General features: G+C 42.1%; 1 protein-coding gene and 1 non-coding gene across 2 annotated transcripts; one reads left to right on the forward strand and one right to left on the reverse strand.

Annotated features, from left to right (window-relative positions):
• Nucleotides 1-8946: 8946 nt before the first annotated feature.
• LOC130965712 (uncharacterized) lies at nt 8947-9564 on the forward strand. The gene has a single exon (XM_057890469.1). The coding sequence runs from the start codon at nt 8947-8949 to the stop codon at nt 9562-9564; it is 618 nt and encodes a 205-aa protein (XP_057746452.1).
• Nucleotides 9565-18756: 9192 nt separating this feature from the next.
• Nucleotides 18757-18864, reverse strand: LOC130972302 (small nucleolar RNA R71). Its single transcript, XR_009083490.1, has one exon. It is a non-coding gene; the product is annotated as a small nucleolar RNA R71 (small nucleolar RNA).
• Nucleotides 18865-25228: the final 6364 nt, after the last annotated feature.

Genomic DNA, 25228 nt, shown 5'->3' on the forward strand with positions numbered 1-25228 from the left:
TGAGTATGATGGTGGGAATGGACCCATGAAGTCAATTCCCCATACATCAAACAATTCTATCTCTAATATCCCTTGTTGAGGCATGGCATATCCGTGAGGCAAGTTACCAGCTCTTTGGCAACTGTCACAGTTACGCACAAACTCTCGAGAGTCTTTATAGAGAGTAGGCCAGTAGAAGCCACATTGGAGGACTTTAGTGGCTGTTCGCTCACTTCCAAAATGTCCTCCATACTGTGATCCATGGCAATGCCATAGGATCCTTTGTGCTTCTTCTCTGGGTACACATCTGCGGATCATTCCGTCTGCACACCTCTTAAAGAGATATGGCTCATCCCATAGGTAGTACTTGGCATCTGAAATTAATTTCTTTCTTTGCACTCTGCTGTACTCCTGGGGTATGAACCTCACAGCTTTATAGTTTGCAATATCTGCAAACCATGGAGCTTCCTGAATGGCAAAGAGTTGCTCATCTGAGAAAGTCTCAGAGATCTCAGTAGAAGGGAGGGACGCCCCAGCTACTGGTTCTATTTGGGACAGATGATCAGCTACCTGGTTTTCTGTCCCTTTTCTGTCTCTTATTTCTATATCAAACTCTTGCAGAAGCAACACCTATCTTATTAGCCTGGGTTTTGAATCCTGCTTTGTGAGTAAGTATTTAAGAGCAGCATGGTCAGTGTACACAATCACTTTGGATCCCACTAGATAGGATCTAAACTTGTCAATGGCATAGACCACTGCAAGTAACTCTTTTTCTGTGGTTGTGTAATTATTCTGTGCGTCATTTAGAACACGGCTGGCATAATAAATGACGTGCAGAAGCTTGTTATGCCTCTGTCCCAACACTGCACCAATGGCATGGTCACTGGCATCACACATTAATTCAAATGGCAATGTCCAATCTGGTGCAGAGATGACTGGTGCTGTGACCAGCTTAGCTTTCAGGGTCTCAAACGCCTGCTGACACTGTGTGTCAAACACAAACGGTGTGTCAGCAGCTAGCAGGTTACTCAAAGGTTTTGCAATTTTTGAAAAATCCTTTATGAACCTTCTGTAAAATCCTGCATGCCCCAGAAAGCTTCTGATTGCCTTAACATTGGCAGGTGGTGGTAACTTTTCAATTACCTCTACCTTTGCCTTATCCACCTCTATTCCCCTGCTTGAAATTTTGTGCCCAAGGACAATTCCTTCAGTCACCATAAAGTGACATTTCTCCCAGTTTAAAACCAGGTTAGTCTCTTGGCACCTTTTCAGGACAAGTGATAGGTGGTTAAGACAGGAGCTGAATGAGTCTCCATATACTGAGAAGTCATCCATGAAGACTTCCAGAAATTTCTCCACCATATCAGAGAAGATGGATAACATACATCTCTGAAAGGTTGCAGGAGCATTACACAGACCAAAAGGCATCCTCCTGTAGGCAAACACGCCAGAAGGGCAAGTAAATGCTGTTTTCTCTTGGTCCTGAGGATCTACTGCAATTTGGTTGTAACCTGAATAGCCATCCAAAAAGCAGTAATAATCATGACCAGCTAGTCTTTCTAGCATTTGGTCTATGAATGGTAAAGGAAAATGATCCTTTCTGGTGGCTGTATTGAGCCTTCTGTAGTCAATACACATACGCCACCCTGTGACTGTTCTTGTAGGAACCAGTTCATTTTTTTCATTATGAACCACTGTCATGCCTCCCTTCTTGGGGACAACTTGTACAGGGCTCACCCAGGGGCTATCAGAAATAGGATAAATAATCCCAGCCTCTAGTAATTTAGTGACCTCTTTCTGCACCACCTCCTTCATGGCAAGATTTAGCCTCCTCTGTGGTTGGACCACTGGTTTGGCATTATCCTCCAACAGGATCTTGTGCATGCATCTGGCTGGGCTAATGCCCTTAAGATCACTTATGGACCACCCAAGAGCTGTCTTGTGTGTCCTTAGCACTTGAATCAGTGCTTCCTCTTCTTGTGGATTTAAAGCAGAGCTTATAATCACTGGAAAAGTGTCACCCTCTCCCAGAAATGCATACTTCAGGGATGGTGGTAGTGGTTTGAGTTCAGGTTTGGGAGGCTTATCCTCCTCCTGAGGAATTTTCGAAAATTCCTTTGTTTCCTGTGGTTCTTCTTGATCAGGTTGAACATCCTTGAAGATGTCTTCAAGCTCTGATTCTAGGCTTTCAGTCATATTGATCTCTTCTACCAGAGAGTCAATAATGTCAGTGCCCATGCAGTCATTTGGTGTGTCTGGATGCTGCATAGCTTTTACAGCATTCAACTTGAACTCATCCTCATTGACTCTCAGGGTTACTTCCCCTTTGTGTACATCAATGAGAGTTCGTCCAGTTGCTAGGAAAGGTCTTCCTAGAATGAGAGTTGCACTTTTGTGCTCTTCCATTTCCAGCACCACAAAGTCAGTTGGAAAGGCAAATGGCCCAACCTTGACAATCATATCCTCTATTATGCCTGATGGATATTTAATGGAGCCATCAGCAAGTTGGAGGCATATCCGGGTTGGTTTGACTTCTCCAGTCAACCCAAGCTTCCTGATAGTGGATGCAGGTATTAGATTGATGCTTGCTCCAAGATCACACAGGGCTGTCTTGGTGCAAGCACCTTCTAATGTGCATGGTATCATAAAGCTCCCTGGATCTTGAAGCTTTTCTGGTAAGCTTTTCAGAATGACTGCACTGCATTCTTCAGTGAGAAATACTTTTTCAGCTTCTCTCCAATCCTTCTTATGACTTAAGATCTCTTTCATGAACTTAGCATAAGAAGGTATTTGCTCAAGTGCCTCTGCAAACGGAATCTTTATTTCAAGAGTCCTTAAATAGTCTGCAAAGCGGGCAAATTGCTTATCCTGTTCCGCTTTGCGGAGTTTCTGAGGATAAGGCATCTTGGCTTGATATTCTTCAACCTTAGATGCTGCAGGTTTATTCCTTACAGAAGTGGTTGAAGAGGCCTTTTTAGAGGGATTACTGTCAGCACTCTCAGGTGTCTGATCCTCCCTTGGCGTCTGAACGCCAGGAATGGGTGAAGATTGGGCGTTAAACGCCAACTTCTCTCCCTTTTCTGGCGTTTGAATGCCAGAACTGGGCAAGGAATGGGCGTTTAACGCCAGCTTTCCTTCCCCTTCTGGCGTTTGAACGCCAATAGCATTCCTCTCTGGGCTCTTACTGTCCTCAGAGGGATTTTGAACAGTGATTTGGTTGTCCTCTGTCAATTGTTCCTTATTTGGCTTTTTGCTCTTTTGAGCAGTGTTATTCAGTGTCTTACCACTCCTCAGTTGAACTGCTTGACATTCCTCTGTTATCTGTTTAGATATTTGCTGTTTTGCTTGATTCAACTGCAGTTCTATGTTCTTGTTAGCAACTTTAGTTTCATGGAGCATCTCTTTAAATTCTGCTAACTGTTCTGTCATCAGGAGCAATTGTTGATTAAGTTCAATCATCTGTTCTTGAGGATTAGGATCAGTGACTACTGTCATGATTTCCTCTTTTGGAACGAACTCATTGCTAGAGTACAAATATTGATTTCTAGCAACAGTGTCTATAAGCTCTTGAGCCTCTTCAATTGTCTTCCTCATGTGTATAGATCCACCAGCTGAGTGGTCTAAGGACATCTGAGCTTTTTCTGTAAGCCCATAGTAGAAGATGTCTAACTGTACCCACTCTGAAAACATTTCAGAGGGGCATTTTCTTAGCATACCTCTATACCTCTCCCAGGCATTATAAAGGGATTCATTATCCTCTTGTTTAAAGCCTTGGATGTCTAGCCTTAGCTGTGTCATCCTCTTTGGAGGGTAAAAATGATTCAGGAATTTGTCTGATAACTGTTTCCATGTCTTTATGCTTGCTGTAGGTTGGTTATTCAACCATCTTTTAGCTTGATCTTTTACAGCAAATGGAAACAGTAATAGTCTGTAGACATCCTAATCCACCTCTTTATCATATACTGTGTCAGCAATTTGTAAGAACTGTGCTAGAAACTCAGTAGGCTCTTCCTGAGGAAGACCGGAATACTGGCAATTTTGGTGCACTATGATAATGAGTTGAGGGTTTAGCTCAAAGCTGCTTGCTTTGATGGGAGGTGTACAGATGCTACTCCCATATGCAGCTGTAATGGGGTTAGCATATGACCCCAGAGTCCTTCTGGACTGATCAATCCCACTTAGGTCCATGATGGATAAAGGGAATGATATGGATTGCAAGTAGAAAAACCTTTTTTTTTTTTGAATTAACCGAAAAAAATAAAATAAAATAAAATAAAAGGAAAATAAAATAAAAAATCGAAAATTAAAAGAAAATAAGATCAAAGCAAATTGAAAACTGGATCAATTAGTTAATCAAAAAGATTTTGAGATTATCAATTAGAAAGATATGATTGAAAAAATTTTTATGAAAAAGATTTGATTTTTAAAAAGAGGAAAGAGAAAAACAACAAAATGACACCAAACTTAAAATTTTAGAAAATCAAACACAATTTTTTCGAAAATTTTAAAGGAAAAACACAAAGAGGACACCAAACTTAGAATTTTTACAAATCAAAAAGGGACTAAAGACATGCAAAATCGAAAATTAAAAGAAAAGCAAAAGCATGCAATTGACACCAAACTTAAAATATGAAACTAGACTCAACTAAAAGACTCTAAACCAACAAAAATAAAACAGTCCTAATCTAAGCAACAAGATAAGCCGTCAGTTGTCCAAACTCGAACAATCCCCGGCAACGGCGCCAAAAACTTGGTGCACGAAATTGCAATCACACTTTTGCAACCCCGCACAACTAACCAGCAAGTGCACTGGGTCGTCCAAGTAATACCTTACGTGAGTAAGGGTCGATCCCACGGAGATTGTCGGCTTGAAGCAAGCTATGGTTATCTTGTAAATCTTAGTCAGGATATCAGAAATTATAAGGATTGATTGTGAAAAGCAAAAGAACATGAAATAAGTACTTGTTTTGCACTGATGGAGAATAGGTTGAGGCTTTGGAGATGCTCTGTCTTCTGAATCTCTGCTTTCTTGCTGTCTTCTTCTTCAAGCACGCAAGGCTCCTTCCATGGCAAGCTGTATGTAGGGTTTCACCGTTGTCAGTGGCTACCTCCCATCCTCTCAGTGGAAATGTTCAACGCACCCTGTCACGGCACGGCTATCCATCTGTCGGTTCTCAATCAGGCCGGAATAGAATCCAGTGATTCTTTTGCGTCTGTCACTAACGCCCCGCCTTCAGGAGTTTGAAGCTCGTCACAGTCATTCAATCATTGAATCCTACTCAGAATACCACAGACAAGGTTTAGACCTTCCGGATTCTCTTGAATGCCGCCATCAGTTCTAGCTTATACCACGAAGATTCCGGTTAAAGAATCCAAGAGATATCTACTCAATCTAAGGTAGAACGGAGGTGGTTGTCAGGCACGCGTTCATAGTTGAGAATGTGATGAGTGTCACGGATCATCACATTCATCCGAGTTAAGAACAAGTGATATCTTAGAACGGAAGCAAGCATGATTGAATAAGAAACAGTAGTAATTGCATTAATCCATCAAGACACAGCAGAGCTCCTCACCCCCAACCATGGGGTTTAGAGACTCATGCCGTGGAAGGTACACAAAGAAACGTGTAAAGTGTCATCAGGTACAGTTACAATGTCAAAAGATCCTATTAATAGTGAACTAGTAACCTAAGGTTTACAGAAATGAGTAAATGACAGAAAAATCCACTTCCGGGCCCACTTGGTGTGTGCTTGGGTTGAGAATTGAAGCTTTCATGTGTAGAGACCTTTTCTGGAGTTAAACGCCAGCTTTCATACCAGTTTGGGCGTTTAACTCCAATTTTTATGCCAGTTCCAGCGTTAAACGCTGGAAGTTCTGAGGCTGATTTGCAATGCCGGTTTGGGCCATCAAATCTCGGGCAAAGTATGGACTATTATATATTGCTGGAAAGCCCAGGATGTCTACTTTCCAATTCCGTTGAGAGCGCGCCAATTGGGCTTCTGTAGCTCCAGAAAATCCACTTCGAGTGCAGGGAGGTCAGAACCCAACAGCATCTGCAGTCCTTTTCAGCCTCTAAATCAGATTTTTGCTCAGATCCCTCAATTTCAGCCAGAAAATACCTGAAATCACAGAAAAACACACAAACCCATAGTAAAGTCAAAAAAGTGAAGTTTAACTAAAAACTAATAAAAATATACTAAAAACTAACTAAATCATACTAAAAACATACTAAAAACAATGTCAAAAAGCGTATAAATTATCCGCTCATCAGTTAACTACAACTTTGATTGTAGTCTTTACTTTTAATTTGGCATACTGGCATAGCATGCAACACGGCGTGCATAAAAGCGTTCTGATTTATATTCCGCGGTCCGTGCAGGCAAGGGTGTTGTACACCGTGACACAAGCAGTTTACGAGAAGCACTTTATGCCCTTACCAAGCAACTTCGGAGATTTCCCGATAAGGAGCCCCATAGGGATACCTAATTGTGGGCAGAGGTACGTTATCAGCAAATAAAACATGCATGTATCACAGTGATGATTTTCACATGTTATCCATAATACGTACTGACGGTTACTGTCTATTCGTCGGATCAACATTCAGCATGAACTCAGGGATATGGGTCATTGGGTGGCTCAACATGGGGGACAAATTCAACCCGATCATGGACGGGATTGTAAGTACGCTCAAATAAAAATGGTAGATTACGGCTATTAAATTATAGGGGCACAATAAACCCGATCGTTAACCATTTTGCAGTTACGGGAGAACGAGATCAGGGCAACAACTGCGGTGAACCTGACCAGCACACCATTCAACAAACTCCGGGACCGTGTATTGGGCAAGGCAGAGTTATGGAGGATGAAAACAAAGAAGAACACCTAAGTCGACCGGCTGGTACTGCATTGGCGACATGGTTCAACCAGCTGCGACGCTTATGCCCCCATGCCAGAGGTAGTATTACGTTGCTTTCTTCTTTAGTCTTATATTAGGGAACACTGCGACCACGTGTGGCGATTCAAGTTTATGTTACTCACAAATTAACACTTTCTGTGTTTACGGCTGTTCGTTTCATGTTTCCTCTTTCGTGCATGTACGCCTATTGCAATTTCCAGGAATGATTTTCTTTAATTATATTTATACATATGAATGTGATGATGATTAGTTAGCGTATATTTTACTTAGATTTAATTTTAACGCTCCTAGCCGTCGACTAAATACGCACCAGCGCGTAACGACAAATCTAATAAATGCCATCAATTAACAATGTTATTTCTATTTACAATGCAAGTTCGTAGAATCCCTTTTCCTTTTTATTTTTTTGGAAAACTTAAATGGATTTTCGCCAACAAAATGATGCGTCGGTTAAGTCCGAGGGAATTGGATTCCAAAGGGCGAGCCTTATCCATAAATATACTAGCATTCCTACTCTCAAAACCACTGGTCAGTGGATAACATCCTGTGAAGTATATACACTAGCAGGCCCCAGTCCAAGCGAAAGTTTTAATGGAGCGTTTCTGTAACGCCTCTGAACTACCCCGCGACGTTTGGGTAGCCATAGCCATTAAAGTCGCGACGACATCGATTGAGGACATGTGCAGGTTCCGTATGACGTGTTGCGTTGCGCGCGATGTAGGCGACGACGATACTGTGCTCAGGATGGTTGCCATACCACCTCTGCATGACATGAATTGGGTGTGGATACGGAACCCTATTGGGCGAAGATTTTTCGAGAGGTGCATTGAGATTGGTCACCCGAAACTTCTATTTTGGGAGGCGCTGCGGGAGCTCTACATAAGACGTAACCACGCCGTCGGATGGGAAATGCTGCAAAATGCAGCAAGGAATGGGCTGGACGTCGCCAAGTACGCACTTTCAATGGAGTTGCTCCTCCGAAGGGACGACAGAGACGCCAAAAAAGAAGGTTTGGAACTATTTCGCACGCTCGAAGCGGGTAACTTACTCCCAGCATGTTACTCGAATTGCTTCGCAGTCCTCACAATTTCTTGGCCAGATGAAGTCCAAATGCCGGATAAGGGAGAAGAACATACAGTATGTGACTCGACCAGATGCCTGACCCGAGCCCACATGGGTCTTCTCTATGACTACCGCCGAGGGGCGGCAGAGCGGGGATCCATCCACGGTGTCGGAGGCGCCAACCATATTCGGTGCATTCGTTGTCGCGTCGACTACGAGGTGGAACAATTCGTTGACATAGCTAGGGTTTAAGATTGTTATGCATATTAGGTTTATTATTGACATATTATATTTCGGTTTAGTATGGACGTATAATATTAGCGGTTATCTTCTTTATTACCATATAAATGTTATTTAGGTAAACGGATACTTATTACATATAGATATCTTAAAATTATAGTTAAACAACAGGAATTTTGAACAATGTCTAAATAATGTCAATTAATATTATTAAAATATTAGACTTAACTAATAACATTAAATTATAATATAACAAAACATAAAGAGGAAAAAATATATTTGGGAATCCCCAAGCGACGAAATGGGAAAAACCTAACTTTAAAGGGAAGTTATTGACCGGTTAGTTAAACATAAATGAAAAAAAATAAAAAATATGAATACAAGGGACGTGTTGGCTAAGGAACCCTTCTGTGAGCCGACGGGAAACTCAACCGGCAGACTCCCTAAACGACGTGATTGTAGCTGAGTAGGTGTAGATGCACGGTACACAACCGATGGGATACCATCGCACACGGCACCGGGTGACTATATATACACCGTAAACAACAGCCATTGAGATAACTGATTGGAGCCTTTCTGTTATCCAGTACTTACACATAACCGACCATTTATCTATCGTGTGAGGGTGCTCAATACAAGGGGAGGAGATGTATCGTCCGACAGGCCCGGCCAACCTTTCCCACGATGTATGGACCATAATTGCTGGAAGGACCGCAGCACAGTCCGTCAGGGACTTGTGCAGTCTCAGGATGTCGTGCACCGCTGCATGTAATGCAGGGGATGAGGATTTCGTTTACAGATGCGCCAACATTCCAATTTGGGACCAGCGATGGTGGAGTGTGAGTCCCATGCACCAGCCGGGAAGAAACTTCTTAGCGCGATGCAGGCAGAGTGGCCACCTGGAAGTTCTGTTTCGGTCTGCTGTGTCTGACCTTTTCCTAGGCGGGTGTCGTTTTGCGGGGATGGAAACCATGCACGTTGTCGCAGCCCAGGGCCATTCGGCAGCCCAGTACACAGTGGCGATGATGTTGATGCTACGCAACGACGCCGAGTCAAAGAACAAGGGCTTACAAACATTTCGTCGGCTTGAGGCAGCCGGTGCCCTGACAAACTGCAAATTGGTGTTCCGCGGCGTTGTCCGGGGGACGTGGAGACACCTGCGTCGCCTGCCACGGCTAAACGAAGAGAATCAAGTCTGTTCTTCGCATGCATGTCCAAGCCGTGGAAATATGGGTGCCATTTACTGCCATCAACGCTATGGAAGAGGGTGGGACGAAAACGACGGTGACAGAGGTGCTGCTCATATTCCGTGCGTGCATTGTAGGGCTGATTATGAATTGATCCTGTTTGTCCACCTCTTTGACTGATTGGATAGGAATGGGTTCTCAATATTTTTTTGGTTATCCTATGTAATATATCTATTATCACTATTATGTAATAATTTTTCCAACTATTTGACTTGTTTTGCCATTTTGGTACTGTTTGTCTCGTTTTGCCATCATTTTTATTTTTGTGTTTTCTGCTTAGTATTAAAAATTTAAGTTATGGAAAATACAATTGTTTCCATTTACTGACCTCACATTCGGTGACCCTTGGTTGCATAGCCAAGTAATAAAGTTTTTTTATGAGATCAACACAAGTCCTGTCTGCCACGTTATTTATAGCAGTCCATAGACCTTCAGCCCTTCCTGTCTACTCTAACGTCAGATTGCCAAGATTTGCAATCATAGCGGATTTTGCGCAATCGATGCAGCCTAAGTTTTCCCAGGCTTTTTCTTTGTTTATCGATAAAACCACCAGGTGCATTATTATCTTCGTTTTCTCAAGGAATACCATACGTACATTAATTAACCACAATAAAATGTATTAATTTATTTATTATTAACTTAAATTTTGATTTTCATTAATGTATATCAATGCACAAGTCCGTCACAATTCATAACCATTCCTTATATTTATCCATAACCACTGCCGAGAGAAAAGTCATAGCTTCAAGGGCCGTTATCATCTACCAAACCTCCCGGTCTTCATCCGACAAAATGTCGCACGAATCCCTCGACGACCACGCCATTAGTCCGGGCGACCTCGAGGAACACCCGACCGCAGACCTGATCAACACCCTCCAACAGAGGATGAGGTTTCTGAGTGATAGTCTTCGTAGGACACAGGACGAAGCAAGGACGGCCAGGATCGAGGCAATCACCGCGAAAGTCAGGGCTAGTATCAGGAAGCATCAACTGGAACAAGGCCGCCGGTTGGAAAAGAAGTTGCGCACGGAGATGGAACAGCATCAAACCACCGTTCGCAAACTCGAAGACAAAGCAAACGCTTTGAAAGCGGAAATTACCGATCTTCGTCGAAGGGAACAGCAACAGATGGCACCGTGGTGTGAAATGGAAGGCAGGCTTGAGGTTGTGGAGATCAAGGTAGGTTTATTGGTCCGCCAACTGTATGGTCAACCTGCGGCAACGGCAGACGGCTCTGACTATTAGGAAACCGCCGGGAAGAATGGAGACGATGTCGGGGCTATATGACCCACGGCATCTACCTTCCAAGTCTTTATTTGCTGTGTTTCCATATTTCCTTAGCTGTTCTTTTCATGTTCTGTAACCCCTGCGTAAAACTCGGTTTTCTTAATTATATATAATTTCCGCAGCGTTTGAGTTATTTTTCTTTCTTTCTTTCTATTTTCGGATGAAGCTATCTACACAGTAGCAACATGGCCGACACATAACCTGCTTCGATGCTGCCCTCCGTCCAAGCCCCAGACAGCAGTTCCATCCCAATGCCACGGCGGGCAAACCGGAAATACTCCGTCAACCCCTGTCGAAGTATAGCATCCGCAATGCCTGCTTTGACACAGCGACCAATACTCTCCGGCCAGTCAAGGAAAAATAAAAAGGACAATAACGGTATAACACGTAAATTGTTTCGTTGCCCAACATTAGATTATACACTGACATTAGTTAATTTTTACGGCTTAGCGCGTGACTCGTTTCGTTGAACAACATTATGGTTAATACCGGATATTTAGTACATTTAATTTATGTACTTAGACCCATATTTACCTATACGTACAATTAGAAGTGGCATCCTTTTGCCAAACGCCGGTGGGCAGTCTGGATTTCATTTTCCAGCTTGCGTAGATATCCGGAAATGAGAAATGGGAATTGGGAAACGTGAATGACATTTTTGTTGTTTGCAAATTTAATGGAGCTCGTCGATAATCGTTATTCTTGGAAAGCGTCAGATAAAACAATTAAATACATGTCGTATTCTGTACATTATGGAATATTAAACCGATTAAAAACCGTCAGTGATCACATCAAATTAAGTTATCGAATAATATGGTAAATTTTTTATTTTCGGTTAATTGCATTAATTTTTTTATGGTTGATTTGACAAAACAAAACTCTTTTCTTCATATCTTTGTACACCACACCCCTACACCTGACCCTGGCATCCCTGCACACCTGCTTCTGAACCTAATTCGGCTTGAAGTACACACTAACTCCTGAGCGTGGGGTCCGCGCGACAGAAAACCTCTACCTTTCCACTTCCACTACTGAGCATCCAGGCGAGGGAAAACCTATAAACCAATTCGCACCATTGAGTCTATACCCACGCGCGAAGATGGAAATAGAATAAAAATATATTATGACGATAACCGTGATTAAAGTTAACAAAATTGGAGATAATACTTCATACGGTAACACAACTCACGAGAATCATAAACGACAAACCAGGAAAACAGAAACCCCAAGATATACAATTTTTATTCGAATGCAAACAACTGCAGGAACACCCGAACCTCGTAATCGGCCAAACACTGCACACAGGAGACCTGGGACAAATCTTCCACATCACCCATGGTTCCTCTGGTGCGGCAACTGGTTGAGCGACAAACCTCGGGCAGTTCAGTATAGAACAGCTTAAGTTCCAACTCCGGACTCGCGAAAAAGTGAGTGAATACACCTCTGCACCTTTCGAGCGCCCCAGAAACACGTACAATCTCAAAATATTTAAGTCCCTTTCGCACGAGCACTTCGTCTTCATTGGCAATAGACAGTAGCAGCATCACACACATGTAACAGCCCTCCAACTCGTCCCCAGTTACACCAACGGAGTCACAAAACAAACAGAATTCATTCATCTCCGCCCGGAGCATGGCACCCGGATTTCCTGCCTCAGCGCATCGTTCTATGAACCTATGTTTAGGTAGGCAATAGTTGTCTAAAAAGGACGCAATCGGCAACTCCGTCATCGACGCCTCCTTGTAAACAGCGTCGGACCTCGCTGCACCCAGAAACACCTTGCAACTAACCTGCATGTTGAACAAATCCTTAATTGAATCCAACGCAACCCTCGTGGCAATCCTGACCCATATATCGCGAGGAAGAAGATTCAGTGGACATTCGCACTCAACAGATACGGTCCCTTTACCTCCGACCCTCTTGGCTGCCTTCCTCTTCCTTCCGTTATTCATGGAACCTCCAGCCATTTGCAAGCAACTTAAGCCGTAGGTTATACAAAGTATAAAGAGGACACACGACCAACAACGATACGTTTTGTGCTGTTAGGATATATATTTTTTTTTAATTGGTTCAGTGCCTCGTTCGTTTCTCTACCGATGGTTCTGGAAAAGATAAGATAATTAATTAATAAGGGACGAACGAAATACTAATGTGCTTTCCAATTCAACTGATTTGGTTTTACGACGCACAAATTTAATGTTGACTTTTCGATTCTTGTGTTATATTCATGACAAGCTTAATTGCGTTCCTTAATTGCTCATTGAAGAAATGTTAAATGTTATCCTTTACTTTTTTTTCAAGCGAAATAGCTTAAATTAATGTGTTATTTTTGTGAATAAACCCCATCATTGACACGTTATTTGCGTAAAAAACCCATCCAAGCAACTTTATACTATATATATGTATACGTGCCCGTTATTCACAACCCCAAACCCTACTAACGACTAACCCTTCTTCACTTCTTCTTTGCCGTAACTCATTCTCTCAACTCTCAGTCTACCCTTCTCCATAACTGCCACTATGTCCTCGTCCTCTTATCCCGAGAAAATGTCGGAGCAATCAATCACAGAACACGCCATTAGTCCCGAGGACCTCGTGGAACTCTCCATCGACGCACTTATCGACATCATCCGCGTAGATGAAAAGTCCGCAGATTGTGATCTCGTTGCGGCGGCACTGGTTAAGAGGGAGGAGATCTTAAAGGCTACACTTGTAACCACCAATGCAGAACTGAGGCAGGCAAAGGTGGAGCTGATGGCCTCCAAGTTCGTCTTTGAGGCAAGGAAGGATGAACTGGAGAAAGAGGTGCTGGAAAAGCGACGGCTTGAAAAAGAATTGAAAATAGAGAAGCGAAAAAATGACGCGCTCCTTTAACAGTTGGTTCTCACTGAGAAGGAATTACAAGCTGAAATTGCCAAGCGCCATGATCGAGAAGAGGTTGAGTCTCTTCCGTGGTCTGACCTGGAACGCCGGCTGGACGTTGTGGAGGAAAGGCAAAAGTTCTTGCTCCGTCATCGTCGTCGTCATCCGGGCGGGCAGAATGAAGACGGGGCCGGAGGTAGTTGATGGGCTGCACATGCAAGATATCTGAATGTCATGTTTCCCGCTGAGGCCTGTATGATCCTTTTATTTCCTATGTTTGTTCTGTCGCCCTTTTGATCTTTTGCAGTGGAACTTAAACCCGGATAATATAATTATGCATACTTTTCTCTGTGTTCTTAGCTTGTTGAAACGCAATTAGGGATTTACGTTACGACGAAGCCAAACGCTAATACCTAATAAAAACAAATTAATACAGACATGGTGTCCTTTTTTTATATCATACGAAATACGTCTTTTAAAAACCCTAAACATACATTTAGTGTATTTACATAATAAAAAACTCCTTAAAATGTTGAAGCAAATTATGTTCATTAAAGGACAGTTGTTGAATCTCTGGCCCTGTTATATTATGCGAATACAATCCCGTGGTTCGAGTTGAGCATACCCACATGATCGTTGTTCAACCTCTGTACAGATTTTATACACCATCGTCAAATATCATCATTGCTCATAAAAAATTTATCCCGTACCCTTTTTTTACATGACCCCTTTCGGTCAATCCCTGTTGCCTATACAAGTTACCAATTTTGCATAAATTCCCTGTCGAGGTCTCAATACGCAGCCCTAGAAAAAATCCTTCCGATGGTGGAAAAGGTTGATCAACTCTACAGTCTTATTTCCATTCAAACGTCACTTCAATAGTGCAAAGTCCAGATCATACACCAGTCAAGAAGAAAGAATTATTCAGACTAAGTTATGGCCAAGATACGACTTAATTGCGTCGTTTGCGTACTCTACATGATAATTGATCGAAAAGACTGTTCTTTAACAAAAAAAAGAGTTTACAAAAAAATAAGGTAAAATACACCATCAGTACGCATAGCAATTAGCATGATCGGCATCTCCATCGTCGGGGTTTACAAAACTACTTAAACGCAATAAGTCCCCAAGAACTTCCGCACCTCGTATTCGGCCAGGCATTGCACACACGCCACACTGGACAGATCGCTGTCATCACCAATGGTCCCACGGGTACGGCAACTACCGAAACGGCATGACACGGACTCTTCTGGGTTCGCCGGGGGTATATCAGACCACGGGCCGGCGAACACCTGCGTGAAGACCTCCCTGCACCTTTCGACTGTGCCGGACTCACGAACGACGCAGAAAAATTCGAATCCACGGCGGACCTCATCATCTGTTTTGTCACCAAGCGACAGAAGCAGCATCGCAGCGATGTAGCAGGCCTCCACATCGCCCAACTCTGCTGCCTCGGTCAGGGTCCGCATACCACCTCTGTGGTGGCCACACCAGAATAAATGAGACATCCCAACGCGGAGCATAGCGGCTTGATGAGCGGATAATTTGTACGCTTTTTGGCATTGTTTTTAGTATGTTTTTAGTATATTTAGTTGAGTTTTTAGTATATTTTTATTAGTTTTTAGTTAAAATTCACTTTTCTGGACTTTACTATGAGTTTGTGTGTTTTTCTGTGATTTCAGGTATTTTCTGGCTGAAATTGAGGGACCTGAGCAAAAATCTGATTCAGAGACTGAAAAGGACTGCAGATGCTGTTGGATTCTGACCTCCCTGCACTCGAAGTGGATTTTCTGGAGCTACAGAAGCCCAATTGGCGCGCTCTCAACGGCGTTGGAAAGTAGACATCTTGGGCTTTCCAGCAATATATGATAGTTCATACTTTGCCCAAGATTTGATGGCCCAAACCGGCGTTCAAAGTCACCTTCAGATTTTCCAGCGTTAAACGCCGGAACTGGCACCTAAATGGGAGTTAAACGCCCAAACTGGCACAAAAGCTGGCGTTTAACTCCAAGAAGAGTCTCTACACGAAAATGCTTCATTGCTCAGCCCAAGCACACACCAAGTGGGCCCGGAAGTGGATTTTTATGTCATTTACTCATCTTTGTACACCCTAGGCTACTAGTTCTCTATATATAGGACCTTTTACTATTGTATTTAAAGCTTTTGATCATGTTTTTATGATTGAACCCTCTTTGGGAGGCTGGTCTCACGGCCATGCCTAGACCTTGTTCTTATGTATTTTTAACGGTGGAGTTTCTACACACCATAGATTAAGGTGTGGAGCTCTGCTGTACCTCGAGTATTAATGCAATTACTATTGTTCTTCTATTCAATTCCGCTTGTTCTTTGTCCAAGATATCACTTGTTCTTCAACTTGATGAATGTGATGATCCGTGACACTCATCATCATTCTCACTCATGAACAAAGTGACTGACAACCACTCTTGTTCTACAAGCATATGAGGCTCTAGTGTTTATCTCTTGGATTCCTGATACACGATGCATGGTTGATCGCCTGACAACCGAGTGCTCGCCTGACAAACGAGCCAGCCATTCCGTGAGATCAGAGTCTTCGTGGTATAGGCAAGAACTGATGGCGGCATTCAAGAGAATCCGGAAGGTCTAACCTTGTCTGTGGTATTCTGAGTAGGATTCAATGATTGAATGACTGTGACGTGCTTCAAACTCCTGAAGGCGGGGCGTTAGTGACAGACGCAAAAGAATCACTGGATTCTATTCCGGCCTGATTGAGAACCGACAGATGGATAGCCGTGCCGTGACAAGGTGCGTTGAACATTTCCAATGAGAGGATGGAAGGTAGCCACTGACAACGGTGAAACCCTTGCATAAGCTTGCCATGGAAAGGAGTAAGAAGGATTGGATGAAGACAGTAGGAAAGCAGAGAGACGGAAGGGAAGGCACCTTCATACGCTTATCTGAAGCTCTCACCAATGATATACATAAGTATCTCTATCTTTATCTTTATGTTTTATTCATATATCATCTATACCCATTTGAGTCTGCCTGACTAAGATTTACAAGGTGACCATAGCTTGCTTCATACCGACAATCTCCGTGGGATCGACCCTTACTCACGTAAGGTATTACTTGGACGACCCAGTGCACTTGCTGGTTAGTTGTGCAAAGTTGTGTAGTGAATCACAATTTCGCGCATCAAGTTTTTGGCGCCGTTGCCGGGGATTGTTTTGAGTATGGACAACTGACGGTTCATCTTGTTGCTTAGATTAGGTATTTTTTTTTCAGAGTTCTTAAGAATAAATTCTAGTGTTTCATGATGATCTGTTGAAGTCTGGCTGGCTGAAAAGCCATGTCTAATCTTATTGGACCGAGGTTTCAACTGATCATCACAATAGCTTGTTGATTTCTATCAATCTTGCTATTGGAGCAATGATCTGCTAAGGCTTGGCTGGCCATTGGCCATGTCTAGTGTTTTGGACCGAAGCTTTCTTTGAAAGCTTGGCTGGCTGTGAAGCCATGTCTAATTCCTGGACCGGAGTCTTAGACTAACATTGCAATGATTCCTGGAATCCAAATTGAGAATTCTGAAACCTTTATTTTCTATTTTCATATAATTTTCGAAAAAGCACAAAAAAATTATAAAAATCATAAAAACCAAAAATATTTTATGTTTCTTGTTTGAGTCTAGTGTCTGATTTTAAGTTTGGTGTCTTGCATGCATTGTTTAATTGATCTTGGTTCTATTTTCAAGTCAATAGTACAGGGAACTGAAGATTCAGAATATGCAGCAGAGGAATTACACAGAAAAAGCTGGGCATTTAAAACGCCCAGTGAAGAAGGACAGACTGGCGTTTAAACGCCAGCCAGGGTGCCTGGTTGGGCGTTTAACGCCCAAAAAGGTAGTGCATTGGGCGTTAAACGCCAGAATGTGCACCATTCTGGGCGTTTAACGCCAGGATGGCACAAGGGGGAGGATTTTGTTTTCAAAATCAAATTTTTTTTTTAGTTTTCAAAGTTTTTCAAAATCAAATCTTTTTCAAATCATATCTTCTCAATCAAATGTTTTCAAAATCAATTTCTTTCCTTTTTCAAAGATACTTGCTAACAATTAATGATTTGATTGAACATTTTAAGTATGTTGCCTTTTCTGTTGAGAAAGGTTTAATGTCTGAATCATATCTTTTCTTGTTAGCCAAGTCATTAATTTTTAAAATCAAATCTTTTTAAAATTGTTTTCAAAATCATATCTTTTCAATCATATCTTTTTAAAACCATAACTTTTCAATCATATCTTTTTAATCACATCTTTTTCAAAACAGTTTTTAATCATATCTTTTCGATTTCTAATTTCAAAATCTTTTTCAAAAATTACTTGATTTCTTTCCCACTCTTGATTTTTGAAAATCAATTAAAGTTTTTCAAAAATGTTTTCAAAATATTTCACTTAATTTTCGAAAATTTCTTCCTCTCTTCCCACATCCTTCTATTTATGGAGTACCACTCCTTCTCAAATGCACAATTCGAACTCTATCTAATTAAGTTCGAATTCTTCTACCTCTTCTTTCTATTTTTCTGTTCCTCTGACACCTCAAGGAATCTCTATACTGTGACATAGAGGATTCCACATTTTCTTGTTCTCTTCTCTTTCATATGAGCAGGAGCAAAGACAAAAGCATTCCTGTTAAAGCTGACCCTGAACCTGAAAGGACCTTGAAGCGAAAGCTAAGAGAAGCTAAGGCACAATTCTCTGTAGAGAACCTAACCGAATTCTTCAAAGAAGAAGAACACATGGCAGCCGAAAACAACAACAATGCAAGGAAGGTGCTGGGTGACTTTACTACACCTACTCCCGACTTTTATGGGAGAAGCATCTCTATTCCTGCCATTGGAGCAAACAACTTCGAGCTTAAGCCTCAATTAGTTTCTCTAATGCAACAGAATTGCAAGTTCCATGGACTTCCATTAGAAGATCCTCATCAGTTCTTAGCTGAATTCTTGCAAATCTGTGACACTGTCAAGACTAATGGGGTTGACCCTGAGGTCTACAGACTTATGCTATTCCCTTTTGTTGTAAGAGACAGAGCTAGGACATGGTTGGACTCACAACCTAAAGAAAGCCTGGACTCTTGGGAAAAGCTAGTCAATGCCTTCTTGGCAAAGTTCTTTCCACCTCAAAAATTGAGTAAGCTTAGAGTGGAAGTCCAAACCTTCAGACAGAAGGATAGAGAATCCCTCTATGAAGCTTGGGAAAGATACAAACAATTGATCAGAAAGTGTCCTTCTGACATGCTTTCTGAATGGAGCATCATAGGTATTTTCTATAATGGTCTCTCTGAACTATCCAAGTTGTCTTTGGATAGCTCTGCTGGAGGATCTCTTCATCTGAAGAAGACGCCTACAGAAGCTCAAGAGCTAATTGAAATGGTTGCAAATAACCAATTCATGTACACTTCTGAAAGGAATCCTGTGAACAATGGGACTAATCAGAAGAAAGGAGTTCTTGAGATTGACACTCTGAATGCCATTCTGGCTCAGAACAAGATATTGACTCAACAAGTCAATTTGATTTCTCAAAGTCTGTCTGGAATGCAAAATGCACCAAGCAGTACTAAGGATGCTTCATCTGAAGAAGAAGCTTATGATCCTGAGAACCCTTCAATGGAAGAGGTGAATTACCTAGGAGAACCCTATGGAAACACCTATAATTCTTCATGGAGAAATCACCCAAATTTCTCATGGAAGGATCAACAAAGACCTCAACAAGGTTTCAACAACAATAATGGTGGAAGAAACAGGTTTAGCAATGGCAAGCCTTTTCCATCATCTTCTCAGCAACAGACAGAGAACTCTAAGCAGAACCACTCTGACTTAGCAACCATGGTCTCTGATCTAATCAAAACCACTCAAAGTTTCATGACTGAAACAAGGTCCTCCATTAGGAATTTGGAGGCACAAGTGGGACAGCTGAGTAAGAAAATTACTGAACTCCCTCCTAGTACTCTCCCAAGCAATACAGAAGAAAATCCAAAAGGAGAGTGCAAGGCCCTCAACATGGCCGAATTTGGAGAGAAAGGAGAGGCAGTGGACGCCACTAAGGAAGACCTCAATTGGCGTGCACTGACCTCCAATGAGTTCCCTAATGAGGAACCATGGGAATCTGAGGCTCAAAATGAGACCATAGAGATTCCAATGAATTAACTTCTGCCATTCATGAGCTCTGATGAGTATTCTTCCTCTGAAGAGGATGAGTATGTCATTGAAGAGCAAGTTGCTAAATACCTTGGAGCAATCATGAAGCTAAATGACAAGTTATTTGGAAATGAGACTTGGGAGAACAAACCTCCTTTGCTCACCAAAGAACTGGATGACTTGTCTAGGCAGAAATTACCTCAAAAGAGACAGGACCCTGGGAAGTTCTCAATACCTTGTACCATAGGCACCATGACCTTCAAGAAGGCTCTGTGTGACTTAGGGTCAAGTGTAAACCTCATGCCTCTCTCTGTAATGGAGAAGCTAGGGATCTCTGAGGTACAAGCTGCAAGAATCTCACTAGAGATGGCAGACAATTCAAAGAAACAAGCTTATGGACTTGTAGAGGACGTTCTGGTGAAAATTGAAGACCATTACATCCCTACTGATTTCATAGTCCTAGAGACTGGGAAGTGCATGGATGAATTCATCATCCTTGGCAGACCCTTCCTAGCCACAGCAAAGGCTGTAATTGATGTTGTTAGAGGTGAACTGATCATTCAAATGAATAAAGAATCCTTTGTGTTTATGGCTCAAGGATATCCCTCTGTCACCATGGAGAGGAAGCATGAAGAGCTTCTCTCAAAACAGAGTCAAACAGAGCCCCCACAGTCAAACTCTAAATTTAGTGTTGGGAGGCCACAACCAAACTCTAAGTTTGGTGTTGAACCCCCACATTCAAACTCTAAGTTTGGTGTTGGGAGGTTCCAACATTGCTCTGAGTATCTGTGAGGCTCCATGAGAGCCCTCTGTCAAGCTACTGACATTAAAGAAGCGCTTGTTGGGAGGCAACCCAATGTTATATTTTATCTATTTTTTCTTTGTTATTTTATGTTTTTTGTAGGTTGATGATCATGAGAAGTCACAAAAATAATTGAAAAAGCAAAAACAGAATGAAAAACAGAAAGAAAAACAGCACACCCTGGAGGAAGATGTTGCTGGCGTTTAAACGCCAGTGAGGCTAGCAGATGGGCGTTTAACGCCCAGTCTGGCACCATTCTGGGCGTTTAACGCCAGAAAGGGGCACCAGACTGGCGTTAAACGCCAGGAAAGGGCAAGAACCTGGCGTTAAACGCCAGAAATGGGCACCAGCCAGGCGTTTAACGCCAAAATTGGCTAAAAACGCAATTTTACATGCCATTTGGTGCAGGGATGACTTTTCCTTGACACCCCAGGATCTGTGGACCCCACAGGATCCCCACCAACCCCACCACTCTCTTTCTTCTTCACCCATTCACCAATCACCTCAACACCTCTTCCCCAAAAACCCTTCACCTATCAAATCCCATCTTTCTCTTCACCACTCACATCCATCCTTCATAAAACCCCACCTACCTCACCATTTAAATTCAAACCACTTTCCCTCCCAAACTCACCCATACATGACCGAACCATGAGCCCCCTTCTCCTATATAAACCCTTCTTCACTCCTTCATTTTCACACAACCTAAACACCAATTCTCCCCCTCTTTAGCCGAACACAAAGCCATTCCCTTCTTCCTCATTTCTTCTTCTTCTACTCTCTTCTTTCTTCTTTTGCTCGAGGACGAGCAAACCTTTTAAGTTTGGTGTGGTAAAAGCATTGCTTTTTGTTTTTCCATAACCATTTATGGCATCCAAGGCCGGAGAAACCTCTAGAAAGAGGAAAGGGAAGGCAAAAGCTTCTACCTCCGAGTCATGAGAGATGGAGAGATTCATCTCAAGGGTGCATCAAGACCACTTCTATGAAGTTGTGGCCATGAAGAAGGGTCAACTTTGATCAAAAGGTTGGACCAAGTCCTCATAGACATTTGTGAAGAGGGCGCCCAATGGAAGAGAGATTCAAGAGGGAAGCCGGTTCAATTGAGAAAGCACGACCTCAAGCCCATAGCTAGAGGATGGTTGGAGTTTATCCAACGCTCAATCATTCCCACTAGCAACCGGTCCGAAGTGACTCTAGACCGGGCCATCATGATTCATAGCATCATGATTGGAGAAGAAGTGGAAGTTCATGAGGTTATAGCTCAAGAACTCTATAAGGTGGCGGACAAGTCCACTACCTTGGCAAGGTTAGCCTTTCCTCATCTCATTTGTCACCTCTGTTATTCAGTTGGAGTTGACATAGAGGGATACATCCCCATTGATGAGGACAAGCCCATCACTAAGAAAAGGATGGAGCAAACAAGAGACCCCTCTCATCATGAGATCCCTGAGATGCCTCAAGGGATGCACTTTCCTCCACAAGACTATTGGGAGCAAATTAACACCTCCCTAGGAGAATTGAGTTCCAATATGGGACAACTAAGGGTGGAGCACCAAGAACATTCCATCCTCCTCCATGAAATTAAAGAAGATCAAAGAATCATGAAAGAGGAGCAACAAAGACAAGGAAGAGACATTGAGGAAGCTCAAGCACTCCATAAGACCTTCAAAAGGAAGAACAAGCCGCCATCACTAAGGTGGACCCGTTCTTTAATCTCCTTGTTCTTTATTTTTCTGTTTTTCGAATTTTAGTGCTTATGTTTATCTATGTTTGTGTCTTATGATCATTAGTGTCTTAGTGTCTATGCCTTAAAGTTATGAATGTCCTATGAATCCATCACCTTTCTTAAATAAACAAAGTTCTTAATTGAAAAAGAAAAGAATTGCATGAATTTTGAATTTTATAACAGTTTAATTATTTTGATGTGGTGGCAACACTTTTGTTTTCTGAATGTATGCTTAAACAATGCATATGTCTTTTGAATTTGTGGTTCATGAATGTTGGCTCTTGAAAGAATGATGAAAAAGGAGACATGTTACTGAGGATCTGAAAAATCATAAAAATGATTCTTGAAGCAAGAAAAAGCAGTGAATACAAAAAAAAAGGAGAAAAACGAAAAAAAAAAGTAAAAAGAAAGAAAAAGAAAGAAATAAAGTTGTGATCCAAGGCAAAAAGAGTGTGCTTAAGAACCCTGGACACCTCTAATTGGGGACTCTAGCAAAGCTGAGTCACAATCTGAAAAGGTTCACCCAATTATGTGTCTGTGGCATGTATGTATCCGGTGGTAATACTGGAAGACAGAGTGCTTTGGGCCACGGCCAAGACTCAATAAGTAGCTGTGTTCAAGAATCATCATACTTAACTAGGGGAATCAATAACACTATCTAGATTCTGAGTTCCTAAAGAAGCCAATCATTCTGAATTTCAAAGGATAGAGTGAGATGCCAAAACTATTCAGAGGCAAAAAGCTAAAAGCCCCGCTCATCTAATTAATACTGATCTTCATAGATGTTTTTGGAGTTCATTGCATATTCTCTTCTTTCTATCTTATTTGACTTTCAGTTGCTTGGGGACAAGCAACAATTTAAGTTTGGTGTTGTGATGAGCGGATAATTTGTACGCTTTTTGGCATTGTTTTTAGTATGTTTTTAGTATATTTAGTTGAGTTTTTAGTATATTTTTATTAGTTTTTAGTTAAAATTCACTTTTCTGGACTTTACTATGAGTTTGTGTGTTTTTCTGTGATTTCAGGTATTTTCTGGCTGAAATTGAGGGACCTGAGCAAAAATCTGATTCAGAGACTGAAAAGGACTGCAGATGCTGTTGGATTCTGACCTCCCTGCACTCGAAGTGGATTTTCTGGAGCTACAGAAGCCCAATTGGCGCCCTCTCAACGGCTTTGGAAAGTACACATCCTGGGCTTTCCAGCAATATATGATAGTCCATACATTGCCTAAGATTTGATGGCCCAAACCGGCGTTCAAAGTCACCTTCAGATTTCCCAGCGTTAAACGCCGGAACTGGCACCTAAATGGGAGTTAAACGCCCAAACTGGCACAAAAGCTGGCGTTTAACTCCAAGAAGAGTCTCTACACAAAAATGCTTCATTGCTCAGCCCAAGCACACACCAAGTGGGCCCGGAAGTGGATTTTTATGTCATTTACTCATCTTTGTACACCCTAGGCTACTAGTTCTCTATATATAGGACCTTTTACTATTGTATTTAAAGCTTTTGATCATGTTTTTATGATTGAACCCTCTTTGGGAGGCTGGTCTCACGGCCATGCCTAGACCTTGTTCTTATGTATTTTCAACGGTGGAGTTTCTACACACCATAGATTAAGGTGTGGAGCTCTGCTGTACCTTGAGTATTAATGCAATTACTATTGTTCTTCTATTCAATTCCGCTTGTTCTTTGTCCAAGATATCACTTGTTCTTCAACTTGATGAATGTGATGATCCGTGACACTCATCATCATTCTCACTCATGAACAAAGTGACTGACAACCACTCTTGTTCTACAAGCATATGAGGCTCTAGTGTTTATCTCTTGGATTCCTGATACACGATGCATGGTTGATCGCCTGACAACCGAGCGCTCGCCTGACAAACGAGCCAGCCATTCCGTGAGATCAAAGTCTTCGTGGTATAGGCAAGAACTGATGGCGGCATTCAAGAGAATCCGGAAGGTCTAACCTTGTCTGTGGTATTCTGAGTAGGATTCAATGATTGAATGACTGTGACGTGCTTCAAACTCCTGAAGGCGGGGCGTTAGTGACAGACGTAAAAGAATCACTGGATTCTATTTCGGCCTGATTGAGAACCGACAGATGGATAGCCGTGCCGTGACAGGGTGCGTTGAACATTTCCAATGAGAGGATGGGAGGTAGCCACTGACAACGGTGAAACCCTTGCATAAGCTTGCCATGGAAAGGAGTAAGAAGGATTGGATGAAGACAGTAGGAAAGCAGAGAGACGGAAGGGAAGGCACCTTCATACGCTTATCTGAAGCTCTCACCAATGATATACATAAGTATCTCTATCTTTATCTTTATGTTTTATTCATATATCATCTATACCCATTTGAGTCTGCCTGACTAAGATTTACAAGGTGACCATAGCTTGCTTCATACCGACAATCTCCGTGGGATCGACCCTTACTCACGTAAGGTATTACTTGGACGACCCAGTGCACTTGCTGGTTAGTTGTGCAAAGTTATGTAGTGAATCACAATTTCGCGCACCAAGTTTTTGGCGCCGTTGCCGGGGATTGTTTTGAGTATGGACAACTGACGGTTCATCTTGTTGCTTAGATTAGGTATTTTTTTTTCAGAGTTCTTAAGAATAAATTCTAGTGTTTCATGATGATCTGTTGAAGTCTGGCTGGCTGAAAAGCCATGTCTAATCTTATTGGACCGAGGTTTCAACTGATCATCACAATAGCTTGTTGATTTCTATCAATCTTGCTATTGGAGCAATGATCTGCTAAGGCTTGGCTGGCCATTGGCCATGTCTAGTGTTTTGGACCGAAGCTTTCTTTGAAAGCTTGGCTGGCTGTGAAGCCATGTCTAATTCCTGGACCAGAGTCTTAGACTAACATTGCAATGATTCCTGGAATCCAAATTGAGAATTCTGAAACCTTTATTTTCTATTTTCATATAATTT

The sequence above is a fragment of the Arachis stenosperma genome, chromosome 3 (assembly GCF_014773155.1).
Source record: "Arachis stenosperma cultivar V10309 chromosome 3, arast.V10309.gnm1.PFL2, whole genome shotgun sequence".
NCBI lineage: Eukaryota > Viridiplantae > Streptophyta > Magnoliopsida > Fabales > Fabaceae > Arachis > Arachis stenosperma.

Excerpts from the sequence above, each read along its gene's own strand:
- LOC130965712 (XM_057890469.1), top strand. The coding sequence starts at position 8,947 with ATGTCGTGCACCGCTGCATGTAATGCAGGGGATGAGGATTTCGTTTAC.